The following is a 14,053-nucleotide window of genomic DNA, read 5'->3' on the forward strand; positions in this document are numbered from 1 at the left end:
ACACGCCCAGAAGCAGGCACGTGACTTGCTTGCCGAACACAAAGGTTTCGGTTTCGAATCAATCGTTCTTGTTTAAATGCTTTAATGGCATTAGTTTCACAACAATTTCTAACGAGCACGGTCTAAGAAGACTAAGAAAAGCCCCCAGCTATCGTTAAAATACCTACCGCACGTCACCACGTTTCCGTGAGGTTAAAAGAAAGTCAGAATTACTCTCAACGTTGGCTTCGTCTCACGCCCGATTCAAAAGCTTGGAAGTGAAATGTTTTATCGAGCTGAAATAGATAATATCCGCCTCATGTAAACGCACAGTGGTTGGGTCCGGATGACTGCCGGGGGAGGCGGGGGTAGATGGGAGTGGATTTCCACTTTCAGCTGTGTTAATAGCCTCCTTTAAACTGGAAACCATTCAATCATTCAGCCCCATATAGAATTTCTTTGCTTCCAGCAAATGTGGCATTGCAGATGTTTTTTTTTACCATTTCTTTGTCATTTATCTGATCCTGGAAGCACATATATTGTTCCACTTGCCCCCCCCCCCCCCCCCCACAAGTGTTTTCCCAATTATTTAATTTCCGTACATTTTAATGTTTAATTTATATACTACTGCTTTGCCATATATATTCTGTTCTATTTGAATTACCTGACGTTAATTTCACGTCAAACTTGTTATTCTTGTTATTTTTTGTTCTTTTGTCATGCTTTTTTTATGTTTACATGCCTTTGTATGACCGCTTCACACCACTGTCTCCCCCCCCCCCCCCCCCTTATGTGATGTCCCAGACGGGATCTTTAAGGGTTCAATAAATGATGATGATGATAAAAATGCAGTTGAAGTTTGCGCCTGTGTGTGTCCCCTTTCTTGACCATATATTTGTTGCGTGCGCGAAATTTCCGTTAGCTAGCCAATCTCCGCGCTAGCCAATCTCCACAAAAAACGAAATCAGCCTTTTAACGTTATCAAAATTGCCAGTATGTGTGTTTAGTTTATTGGGGTTTAACGTCCCGAAGCAACTTAGGCTTGGACGCCGTAGTGAAGGGCTCCGGAAATTTCGACCACCTGGGGTTCTTTAACGTGCACTGACATCGCACAGCACACGGGCCTCTAGAATTTCGCCTTCATCGAAATTCAGCCGCCGCGGCCGGGATCGAACCCGCGTCTTTCGGGTCAGCAGCCGAGCGCCGTAACCACTGAGCCACCGCGGCGGCGGAATTTAACGCGCGTGTGCGTGCGTGCGTGCGTGTGTGTGTGTGTGTGTGTGTGTGTGTGTGTGTGTGTGTGTGTGTGTGTGTGTGTGTGTGTGTGTGTGTGTGTGTGTGTGCACGCGCGCGCGCACGCGTGATTAGCTTCTTGATTAGCTGTGTGATTAGCGCCTGTGTGATTTGATTAGCTTCTTGTTTAGGTAACAAGGAAAGTTTTAACGACGTACTATACTTTTCTGCAGTGGAGTTCTCTGCAGACTTTAATTGCTTTAGTTGTATCCGACTTGCGGTTGAACGCGGCAGCGTTTCGACAGGGAGGGGGCGTTCTAAAACCCATTTATCTCCTGTTTTTTTTTTTCTCGTTTTGTTTTCTCGCCTTTTCTTTCCTTCCTACAGATCCCCGCACCTTGCCTCCTCCTGGCCACCTGCGAGCACGTCTGAAGCTCGTACGCTGGACCCAACCACGTTTCTTTTCCTCCTTTTTAATTAATTATTAATCCTTTTGGGGCCTCATCATTTTTGCTCTTTTTTTCTTCTTCTTCTAACTGGATTTTCTTAAATTTTCGCTCGGGCGTTGGCCTCTTTTATTGTAGTTTGTTTTTGTCTGCGATAACCTCTGGTTTGGTGCGGGTTTCCTCCCGCATTTATTTTTTAGTTTTTTTATGTATTTCTTGATAGTTTTACGATAAAGGTGTGGGGGGTGAAACGCAAAAGGCGCCCATGTGCTGTGCGATGTCAGTGCACGTTAAAGGTGCCCTGCGACGTAAATCAAGCATGAGGTCTTTATTCTTTGTATGCGAAGTAAGAGACATTGTAACACCTGAACGCCCAAAGAGATCGCCGAAATCGTGCGGAATATTTAATATTTTGATCTTCTTCAGAAATTCTCGTTACGAGTGGTGCCGCAACGCAGCGGCCATTTTCGGCAGCATAAATGAGGTGGCATCCAGATTGGGCGCTGCCCTTCTGATTGGTTGGGCGTGCAGTTTGAACTATATAGTTCCTTTATACTCGCAAAATGGATTCTAAATTTTCAATAATTAACTTTTTAACTATTAGAGTCAGGCGCCTTGCAATTAGAGATTTGTAGCCGGCCGTTAGTAACCACGATATCAGTTTTCAGAGGTTCGAAAACGCGATTACTCTCGGCGCTGTGGCCCAAGAAATTTTGGCTACATCGTGCCAAAATACATGCGCATTCGGAGAGCATGCAGGCAACGCAACCACTCCAGCACATGTAACTATAGTTGAAATAGCCAAATTTTGTCAAGACACAGCGCCGAGGGTAATCGAGTTTTCGAAATTCAAAAAACTGGTTCGGCTATTGCTAACGACCGGCTACAAATCTCTAATTGAAACCAGGCGCATAACTCTAATAGTTAAAAAGTTAATTATTGGAAATTAGTTAACCAGCTTACTAGTTAAGATGATTCACCGGTTTTCTGGTGTCTGTCAACCCTGACAATAATATGCCGCAAAAACTATATTTTTATCTCAAAAATCTTGTTTTTCAGTCCTCCCTGAAACGGCCAAACGCCTGCATGGTATAGTGTTGCAGTGCTTTTATAAGGTGTTATGCCTAAAATGGTATGATAATGTGTTATGTAGAATTCTATATTCGAACAGTAATTCAAATTAACCGAAAATATAACCAAAGTATTCGTGCACGAAAGAATCTCTGCAGGTCTGTGTGCTTTTTGCACCCCAAGAGTCATATATACCTAACTGTATGAAGTTGTGATTTCATCCATTGTAAATTCAATTGCATTGGTTTCATATCATCAATGTCTAGGCCGCGGTGACTGCTCGTGTATCCACTGTACGGTAAATCCATAAACATATTGCATAATATATGTCTAGCTGGACTATCTACGGACGCTAATTTTAGTGTTGTAGGCACGTAGATTCTTGAAAAATGAGGCTAGAAGCCTGCTGGAGGTGTCAAATATGCAGCGTAAATATCTAATGGACATCCATGTCATGTTTTATGGTTTGCTGGATGCTGTCCATCTTCTACCCTGCCCTGTGCTGTTTTAGCACTTCGAAATACCTATCCAAGAGCAAAATGAACCATGGCCTTGACAGCCCTGGCTGACCCGCTGTAGGACTCCAAGGACATACCACGGACCTACGTGGGAGACAGAAACCCTAGCCAGAGTGATTTGTATGGGATGTTCCCAGATGATTTTGGGATCTGACGGTGATATCCGCATGCCCAATCAAGATATCGCACGGAGGTGCGCTGGACATCAGTGTTGTCACTGGGGCCCGACCAGTGCCCTCAGAGCATACACGCTTCCGCGCTCTTTGGTTCTCTCGCCACTCTCAGCGGCCGCGAACGCTAACAGCTCTAGACAATTCTAGATGTCTATGGATAGCAGCAGCGTTTGTTTTGGGCCCAGTTGGCTCCTCATTTAAAAACGGGATTTTGTCGCACAACACTTCAACACAAAAAGAGACGGGACAGGCGCTAACTAGCAACTCTTTATTCGAAAGGAACGCGCAACATATACAGGGTGTTTCACCTAAGACTTTACACAATTGTTAAAAATAGAGTTTTTGAGTTGGAAGAGGGCTTTTTCGACATAGCATTGCCAGCGGTGTAGTACATCAGAATACAGCTAAGACGTGCTAACCAACAAGTTGGTTAACTAAGATTGAATAGTCAACTTTTAACTATTACTGTTAGGCTCCTTAATTACTGAGAAGCATGTAGCTCACCGTAACACGCACGCACACGCACGCACACACACGCGCGCGCGCACGTCCTCCATCCTTCCCTCTCTACTGCCACCCACCACTCTCGTCCTAGAAGTACACGGAATCGCCGATACCATCAAACACTTCATGACCCTACCCCTCGGCCCCGCATACGTACTCGTACACGCTCGCAGGCAGCTCTACGCGCTTTTCATGAGAGAGCCCTCGATACCATTCCCTACTCGGTCGGCCTTGGATACTGCACTCACAGCGTTGCGTCCACGACCGGTGACCCTTCGGTGGATCCCTGGTCACATGGGCATTCCCGGCAATGAGCTGGCTCACCAGCTTGCCTGCGATTTCATATGACGTCATCCGCAAGGGGCGTTAGCGGCCGGCGCGGCATTCGCCATGTTGGTGGTCGCGCGCGCGTCCGCCGCAGCCAGCCGAAGCGTTTAAAAGCTGGTGATGTGTGAAATGTGAGTGCATTTCGCGTCTCTTCGTGAACTGCGCGAAGCAGAAAAGGCCGGGCACGCTCAAAAGGTTCCACTTTGTGAAAACGTCGACCCCCCGTAGAAATGTGGAGGCGCCGGCATGGTGTGCGACGTACAAAACTGCTGCCGCGAGTTGAATTCACCGGTATCGAGGCACACCTTGTGCAGGTCTTAAGTTTGCTGACAGGCCAAGGAATTAAAGCATAAAAACCTACGAGAGGGTGCAATTACTTGACAAGCAAGTGAGTCCAAGAGAGCCGTGCTTAGGGTGCCGGCGGCCGAGATGCCGAAGGCCGAAGTGCCGTTTTTGGAGAGGTGAGTAATTCGAAGGGTCTGTTTGCTTAGCTGTAGCTTAACTTGTTACCTCATTCTGCTGAAAGTGACGTGTTACTACTGAATCTAGCGGAATGGCTGCACACTGCGTTGCTGCGAAATGACTAGACGTCTTGTGCATTCGAAGCAGCGCTACGTACAGCTGCAATCAAAACTGCAAAACATTCTCGCTAAGTCTACCGTTCGTGCTTCGAGCGCATGACAGTATTTTGTTTGACCGTTCTTGTCGTATAAACAAGGCGGCTATGACGCTTTGCCTTTCTGCTGAAACACCGCCTGTGAGGCTTCAGCAGTTCGCGGACTACAGCCGCTGGAAAAATGAGTTTCTGCGGCGCCAGTTTCGGAATTTCGGCAATTAATCGTGCTGTTTATCCGCGATGTGCCCTGCATGACTAGCTAACAGCTATCAACTGACATTAAAAGCAGCAAATCGTGCACATTCTTGCGCGCGTGCAGTGCAACCAGCCAGTTTTGCTGCCGAGCTGAGATATCACGGCACAGAACAATTCTGCTGCAAACTTCATGCACAATAAGCGTTCCACAAATATGAGTAGTCGTTGACGCATTTAACAACGTGTAAATATGTTACGGATCCCTAACAGTTCAGGCCGGGTACCTCAAGGCGTCCCGTGACACTGCGCGAGCTGGCGTGAAACCATGCGTGAAACGACCGCAAACATGGCGCGTTTGCCGCGACGATGCTCGCGCCGTCTGGTAGGGTGCCGGGGATCCCATGGACGAACCCAACTACGGTGCACGCAGTTAGGGCCTACAAACTCACTGTCCACGAGCACTGCACGCAGCAAAAATTGGACTTGGTTGATTTACCACCGCCACACCCAACCTTACCAATCCGTGAAGCTCGATCGCATCCTCCGCCGAATATAATTTAACGCGCTTCATACGCATACGCATACTGTTCATACATATACGCAGATATAGAACACAAAGCCACACAGCCTTTCAATCCCTCGCCTATCCTTCGGTCCCCCCGTGGCCCATGTGGCTCGCCTACAGGGACTTGACCCTGCAACGCATCCTCGTCACCTAGCTGGATACCTGTTAACGTATCACGCCCAGAGGTGGGAAATGCTCTCATTGTCGTTTTTCCTCCCACACCCTCCCCATTAATCCTTGGCCTTTTCTCATCCTTATTTTCTAAAATTCCCTGGCCCTTCCTCGCCCTCAGCCTCATATTTCGGAAAATTGCCTGGCCTTCCCTCACCCTCGCCCTCACAACCAGCATTTTTAGCATTCGACCTATTTTTCTGACTGCAGATATGTGCCGATGTTACCGAGTACGTCAGGTGCAAGCTATTGGTCACTGCGTCTGCTACCGGCTGCGTCGAGCCGCGTGGATCTTGCTTAGCACCTCGGTGGCCAAGAATGGCTGCAAAAAATAACATTCAGACTACGTTCATAGGCTGTAGCCGATCGCTGGTGAGAGCCGGGTCAATCTGGTACTTCCAGCAGGAGCTAAAACGGACTGTGCCGGGAAAATCGGAGCCTTCAAAAGCGCCGAAAATATTTTCGCGCGATGCTCTAAGTAGCCATCATAGGAGAGAGTGCCGGGAGAATTTCAGTCAGGAAGTTCTCCCGGCTGCCAGTAAAATAGACACTGCCATAATTAATTGGGCCAACCCACCGCTGTACACTCCGTAAGTTTGGAGGGGGTGGAGCGACAAAATACTCCACCCCACATACGGAAGGGAAATTCAGACTGCTCAACCGGCGGCAGGGGTCACGCCTCATAAGCCGCTGACCGAAGGCTTGGGGCCTACACAGCTGATTGGACAGCAAAAAAACGCTACTTTGTATCAAGTAGAACGACTGCAGAAATTACGAAGTTACCGTATTTTCCGGTGTATAAGACGCGGCTTTTTTTCGAAAATTTTGCTGGTGCGTCCTATACAAGGGTGCGTCTTATATGCGAATTTTTCATCTTTTTTTGCGCGTTCATCGATTACTCCAGTTCATGCTCAAGCTTTTTGCACCTAAAAAATATCACTACCAATAACGCGGTTGTAACACGGTTAATACTTCAATACCGGGACCGCCGTGCGCGACATTCTAGGTGATCTATATTATGAAACGGCGGGGATGACGACTTCCGGGATCACAAACGCGCGGCTGTTTCGGAGGCCCCAAGCAAAAGTAATGAGAAGCGCCAAAAGATGGTGACAATCGCGCTTCTCGCCATTGTCAAGACAAGCCGGCGTTCTTTTTTAGTCACCCTTTGCAACTTTTTTTTGCTCCGTGTACGTAGTGCATGTTTCAGCCGAGTTGCTTCCAGAAATGGGTGAACCTTTTGATAGCGCATCTGAAGATGAAGACTTCGAAGGTTTCAAGTAGAATAAAATGTTATGGACATATGGGGAGCTGTATCGTTTTTCCGTTCTTTTTTGCTAGAACGTGGACGAGTATGGCATGAGTGTTGCCTTTTTCGATCACTTAGCGTTGCTTAAGAATTGCTCACAGGTACGGTGCATTTCGCGATAGTCGCGCAAGCGTATTTAATTAAGCCTCACTGGCCTAACTGGGTAAACTGGGGTGCGTCTTATACACGGGTGCGTCTTATATACGAACTTTTCCAGTGACAGCTTGCATATATGGCAAGTGCGTCTTATACAAGGGTGCGTCTTATACACCGGAAAATACGGTACATATAGACAAAGTACAGAGTATGGTTAAATTATCTCATGGGGAATTACGGTGTAATGGCTGGAAAAATATTTATAACGCACACAACGTTACGTGATCTTCGGTGCCGCAGTCATCGCAATTGACGCATCAGACCCCGGCCGGAGGCTCACTTGCCGGCCACATCTCTGGCTGGCTTCACACGCGTCGCACGCAGCGACTTCCTTCAAGCAGTCTGCCCGTCTCGTGTTTTAAGCATGAAATGCTTTTAGCTCCCGTTGTCGGCAGTGTGGTGACGTCACGCCGAGACCGAGCGCCAACATCCGGGCACTGAATTCCACTCATCCGGGCACTGAAACGAGAGCATCCGGGCACCGTACGAGATTTAACGAGACTCTACGAGAGAGGCCGTGGGGGGCCGCTTCCGCGCCGTCCCCAAGGATGGCGCTGCGGTCCCACACTCACGCATGTAAAAGACCGGCCGCTCCTTCCGCTCATGACGTTTGCCCCTTTGGCAGGCAGATGTATACACGCTCGCGGAGTATTAGAACGCGCTCCTTATACATTCTTGTCAGGCCTGCATCTCATCGTGTCCGCGTACGCTTCTGCATCGTCCTGCATTTCAATGCCGCCACCGTCACAGCTGTTTAAGCCGAGCAATGGAGCCTGATGAAGGGGAGGGAGGAAGCGTCTTGCGGAAAGCGATCGCTTTGCGAGTGATACGCCACAGCAGAAGACTGCTCGCCGCTGCCGACAACGCCATGATTATGCGGTCGCTCCCGAAAGTGACCAGGCCGCCACGGTTCGCGGCTGCGTACCTAAGCCCGCACTACGGCAGGCGTTTCGCATCGCCGCGTCGTCGTCCTAGTGTGTTTTGCGGGAGGTTTGAAGACCCTTTACCACGAAAGTCTTCAAACTGTGAGGTTTTGGCCAAAATAAGCTTTTTGTGATCACTGATAAAGCAGTTGCAGAAGTCTGTTCAAGCCTCCCGCAAAAGATCCCCCTGCTTTGCCTATGCCCTAATCTCCACAGCCGACAAGCAAGATGGCGCCACCGGTGCAATCGTTGAGAGAGCGGCTTGTTTCGTTTTGTCGTTGCCGCAGACAAAGCGAATATTCCACTTCTAATTGATTCAGGCAAGTACTCCGAACAAATATGGTATAAAACAATTCTGACGACTAAATGACATTTCCGTGAGAAATTTTAGCTCGAACAATTCACCACGGAGCAGTCTGTGTATATCTTCTAAGATGCGCGCCAAAAAACTTCACTGAGAGGTGATTATACGGTACTTCCTAATGCGAACTATGAGCGCAGGAAGAAAACTTGGACGACGCTTAATTAGCTACCGTTAGGAGTACAACGCAAGGCACTGCCGCTTCGTCACACAAGGCCTCTAAACTATCGGACTGAGAGAACACTAAATTGAATTGAACATTCCTCAGTGGTGTGCGAAGGATATCATTAGCGCGTTAAAGAGGAAAGGCGCCCATAAACTCACTACAATACCATACCCCCGGCACACCCTATGCCGATGACATCACGCTGTGGACCATCCACAGAAGTGATGGTGACATAGAGAACACACAAACCACTGCCACATTCACACAACACGCCCGAAGCATCGGACTCCGTCCCACCGCACCCATAACCGTTGCTCTGGACGATCGCCCCATCCCGGAGGTGGAAACTGTCCGGGTACAGGGTCTTCATATCCAAAACAACGGTGGAAACAGACCATAAAGAAACTTAAACAAGTAGGTGACAGGTGCGATCTCGCACCTCATCCGCAGAGTTTCGGGACACCATGAGGACATGAAGGAACACGACCTATGTCGTCTCATTCACGCCTTTATCCTCAGCCGATTCCTATACACGCTCCCGTACCTCAGACTTAGGGGTGAGATCTCCACCTCGGACGCGATGCTTCGCACCGCGTCAAGACGGCCCTCCACCTACCCCTCAACACTTCTACCGAAAAACTACTCCAGCTGTGTCTTCACAATACTGTTAGGGAGCTTGTGGAGGCCCATAGACAGATCCAGTATATATCCGATTAACACAGACGCCACATCCTCAACACTCTCGGCATTCACATCCCGGCTAACGGCCCCCCACTCCTCCCATCCCACGTCCTATCCACTCCAACCTCCTAGTCAAACCCCTTCCGAGAAATACCCATCCGCAACACCACGGGCCACGCCGCCGAGCCAGGGCAAAGGCTCTTCACAAATACTACGGCTCCGAGGTGTATGCCGTGTGAGTGAACGCCGTATGCTCGTGTAAGGAAGCGGCGGCAGACGTGGTGGGCCATATCATTGTCTGTTGCTATATACTCTCCCGCTTGCCCACACGGAAATCCGTTATATTCTCGCAGATTCGAAAACTGCACTACTAAATTTAGCGTGCGGGCGAGTTCATGCCCCTGCTGTTCGCATACTGACCTCGCCTGGTACCAACTCGCCCCGCGGAGCTAGTCTGGGCGCCTGCGCACGGAACCCCGGAAACGAGGCCGCCGATAGCTTAGCCCGAGGTCTGATAAACCGGACACAGGCGGCCCCCGTGTCGGAGTTCTCCCGGGAACGCATGCACGCATTCAGCGAGCCGACTCAGGCTCACCGAGCCGAGAGACAGCTCTGCCCACCACAACTCTCTTGTTAATTAACCACCAAACCCTATGGCGCCGCTTCCAGACACGAACCCTCCCATCCCCTTATACTATAGGTCCTGCTACCACCAAACGCTCACCAACCCCTCTTGCACCCTATGCAACCACCCCGCTGCCATCCTCGGCCACATTCTATTCCAATGCACGGCGGATCCTCTCCCACGGGGCCTGGAGCACCTCACCATCTGGGAGACCCTGCTACTTTCTGACGACCCGGTCCGGTAGAAGACCGCCACGGACCGGGCTTCCGACGTCATGGACCATAGGGACATCGACATTTGAGTGTAGTGGGGTCATGCGGGGTCCCAGGGGGCCGGTGTGCCACAAACACCTCTGTCAGAATAAACGTTTTTTTTACCATCTCAGTGATGTAGAGCGGTGCAATGCAACTCTTGCCCGGTTGCGGCATCCTTTCCCACGTTTGCTGCTTCCTAGGAGAACGCACTGCGACGTGCTTGTCATAAGGAGGAAGAACACTAAAGCCACAATGGATGAACCTTCATTTGGAGTGGCCCATGAGACACGTGGCTGTTCCCTAGGGAAATGGCACCATAGGCGCCCATATGTATGTGCTGGTTGACGGTTCGACTGCCTACTCACGGCTGACCAAAGTTCTATAGCAGTTCTGTGGATCGCAATTACGTTGATTCAAACATAATCAGCAATGTGTACCTGTGCCATAAGTAAGAGGCTCAATATCTTTGCGCAAGGAAGTCTCAACGGGCGAGGCAATGAGTCTTATTTCACAAACCCTTCAATGTGTGTGACCTGAAATGGCAGGTACCTTGCCGGCTAACGCATCTACCGCAGTCACTTCTGCGTGGATGGTTGCATGTAATTAAGCGTGACAGCTATGTCTTCCACCGCTACCCCTCCTCCACCTTTTCAATCCCACCCTCCCTTCGTCGTCTCCCTACTTTCATCCTTCGCCCCGCTCTTCGCTTTGCTACACATCTACAGATTACGACAACGGCAAGCCAGGAACGGTCGCCCAAAAGCTGCGCTCCAAAACTCTGTGTCGACGCACGCAGTTTACTTGCAAAGGCCGTAGTCAATCGATACAGGCAAACTTCATTGTGCCCCTTTCAGACCTAGGCGCTGGGTTCAATCTCCAGTGCCTCCGGGTACTGACCAGTTTTAGAATTTCAAAATTTCCCCGGCCTGGTGCTCGGCTTTTCTGTGGCGAAATGCTTGGGAAAAGGGTCTTCAATCAAACTACTGATGGCCGTAGTCTATCAATACAGGAAAATTTCTATTTGTCCTCAGTGTCTTTTTTTTAGACACATCCTCGGGACATCTAGAAAAAAAAAGTACTTTTTAGGACGTAGCCTTGTTCTGCGAGTGTACTGGAGAAAAACTCATTGAGCACTACACCAATATGCAATGCCACCTCGGTTCACAAACCTTTTTTTAGAGTATTCACCAGTGGATTTCGGGACAGCATAGAAAACGAGGCATACAAGCGGATACAACAATTTTCATAGAAACCATTTTTTGGCCATTAACAATTTGAAAGCCAAGTCTGCCCTTAAAGACCACTCAACAAAAGTGCACCATAAAAACTATTGAAAGACTGGACACAACAGTTCGCCAACATCGATACTTTAATTTACAACTTCAAACACACACTGCTGCGCATGTGTACATCACTGGCGTGAGGATCCCCTCCCGCAATCTGTTGTCGTATCATACATTCTTACAGCGTGCACTTTCTTTCGCAAGCATAATGTGCGCGCCCGGCTGTACTGAATCATTCATGCTGCGGACAATTACTCGGGTCGTTTTAGCATCAGCACATGGAACGGTGAGGGACTTAGCTCTGCTAGAACACTATCCAAGCCTACAAAGGGCGCACAGACTACAGTCACATCCTAGGTGCCCCTGAAAGAGAAAAACTCGCACTTGGCCCTTACTGCGACTTCAGTAAGGTCTTAAAAAAAGAAACAACAGTAAGCTAGTTTCTCAGTTTATGCTGTTCTCCAGAGAAAAATGACGAACGAGCTTATTTTTTTAACTGCTGCCTGAAGCAGATGTGCCAACTAAAAATGGGGCGGGACAAAGCTCAAGCAAGTTTACAGCAAATGAATCAATCAATTTAAACTCTGCCCTATAAGAAGTAATAAACTATACAACAATAAAATAAATACCCTTCAACCAGGCATAGGGCCAGATGCTCATTCAGGAACAGTTTCTAGTTGCTCAAAAATACAAGCATAAAGAAAGGCTTACAACCACCGGTGCTGAGTACTAACACCTGATGGGGGACCTGAATGCCTGGTAAATATAATATATGCTTGAATATCAAATTTTTAAAAGCAAAAGCCATTGATCCTAACTACTAATACATTCAAGCCAATATTGCCCTGCAAGAAAAAAAAATGCACTTTCAACAGCAATATGTGACAGTACATTTGGGGCACACACACAGGGAATCATACAACTTTGTGATGCAGAGCTCACTCAAGAGCCTTCCCCTAAGAATGCCTCTCCAAATAAATACCTTTTCCACAAACAATCACCAAGGGCAGCGTAAAAAGCTTGGCTAAACTGCCTCATGGAGAACCAGTGAAATGAGGACACACAGGGGGGTGGCACCAAGGACCATGTCAAATGAAGCAGCTGTAGCAGACTAAATGCTGCTGGTCTCAGGCAGTCTGCCAGCCAGTGACAGTGCGCAAGGGTACTCTGGACCCAGGGCTCTGTGCGCTAGCAAGCAGACTGTGCAAACACAGAATAAAATACGAAAGGCACAGGAAAGAGAGGGTTCACAGTGGCCAAGAAATTAGTCACAGAAAATTACGTTACAAAACTTACACAATCCAAACAAACAAGTGAGGCAGAGTTGGGACTAGCAGGGCACTGGATTTTCGCCTAATCTCTGGTGATGTGGACAGGGATGCCAATGCACGAGGATCACAGGCGACTGGCTGCCCTTTGTGCCACGCTGCTGCTTGGAATGCTCTTTCGGTGCTTCACACAGTTCCACCCCGCGCCACCAACCCTACTCCCATGGCCTTTGGACCTCGCCTCAACTTCACTGGGCCCATCGCCTTTGCTCTCACACTGCTATACTTTTATCAGTCTTTCAGGCTGGCAGTCCTCCATGGAACACGGGGATGGAAAACTCAGTAGGGCCACTGTGAAGACGAAACCTGCGGCCGGTCTGGGATTCTGGGAGGGACTGATGGAACGGGGCGCCTGTTTCGCAAAGCAAAAGAAACAGTAATCGTAAAATGAGTGGAAACAAAAAGTGTATCATGTACTAAAATATAAGAACAAAAAAGTCCCAGCATGGCACTGTATAACACCACAGCCCCTACACAGTAAGGAGAAGCAAATGCATAGTACAGTTAAATTTTCCTCTCCATGCCCCCACGAGGCCAAGAGAAAAAAATATCAGACAAACTATGCAATAAACCCAAATGAAAGCAATGTTTTAAAAGTCAAGTGCCTCATGGTTTCAAGAAACTACCTATTTCACACAAGTCAGAGTAAGCTCAAAAACAAGCACCTTCAGGAATCGGCAAAGAATTATTTTATGAACAACAAATTTGATGTGCAAGTGAGAATACTGAAATGGAATTAAGCATTATTTCTTTAACATGGCGGACATGTAATGCAGAAAAACTGTCCAAAAGAAAAACACCCAAGTATTCCTTTGCTTGGCCTTGCAAATTACCCCACTAAGTTGCAACACCCTTGAGTATTTACAACATGAGTAGAGAACTTTAAACCAGTAAGACATGCAGAAACAGTGGTTACCAAGGTATAGTCTTTAAGCAGTTAGCAATAAAACCAGTGATTACAATGTGTCAGCAATTACCTTGTTTCAAACGCCTAAGCCAGTTTATGCACCAAAAGCTCCAAGTTTACCATATCAACAAGCAGCTGACTATGTTATTAGGCTTCAAGGTTGGTTTATTTATCAGTGTAAAGTAAAAGTAATCAAGCGGATGAAACCTTAAACGTCAAGTTTGCCTAAAGCAATTAGAATTCAGGGAGAAAGTAATTATAA

The 14,053-nt window shown here is 48.1% G+C and overlaps 1 protein-coding gene across 1 annotated transcript in view; it reads right to left on the reverse strand.

The window, feature by feature from the left end:
* Positions 1-11,624: 11,624 nt before the first annotated feature.
* The window catches only part of shi (dynamin-1 shibire), a 63,425-nt gene continuing 60,996 nt past the window's right edge, over positions 11,625-14,053 (reverse strand). The window contains exon 20 of the mRNA XM_089582407.1: positions 11,625-13,236. Within this exon, the coding sequence (XP_089438533.1) occupies positions 13,164-13,236 (73 nt within the window). The 3' untranslated portion in view covers positions 11,625-13,163. The remainder of the gene's footprint in view (positions 13,237-14,053) is intronic.

Source organism: Amblyomma mixtum, chromosome 3 (assembly GCF_055824585.1).
Source record: "Amblyomma mixtum isolate Tamu chromosome 3, ASM5582458v1, whole genome shotgun sequence".
Taxonomy (NCBI): Eukaryota; Metazoa; Arthropoda; class Arachnida; order Ixodida; family Ixodidae; genus Amblyomma; species Amblyomma mixtum.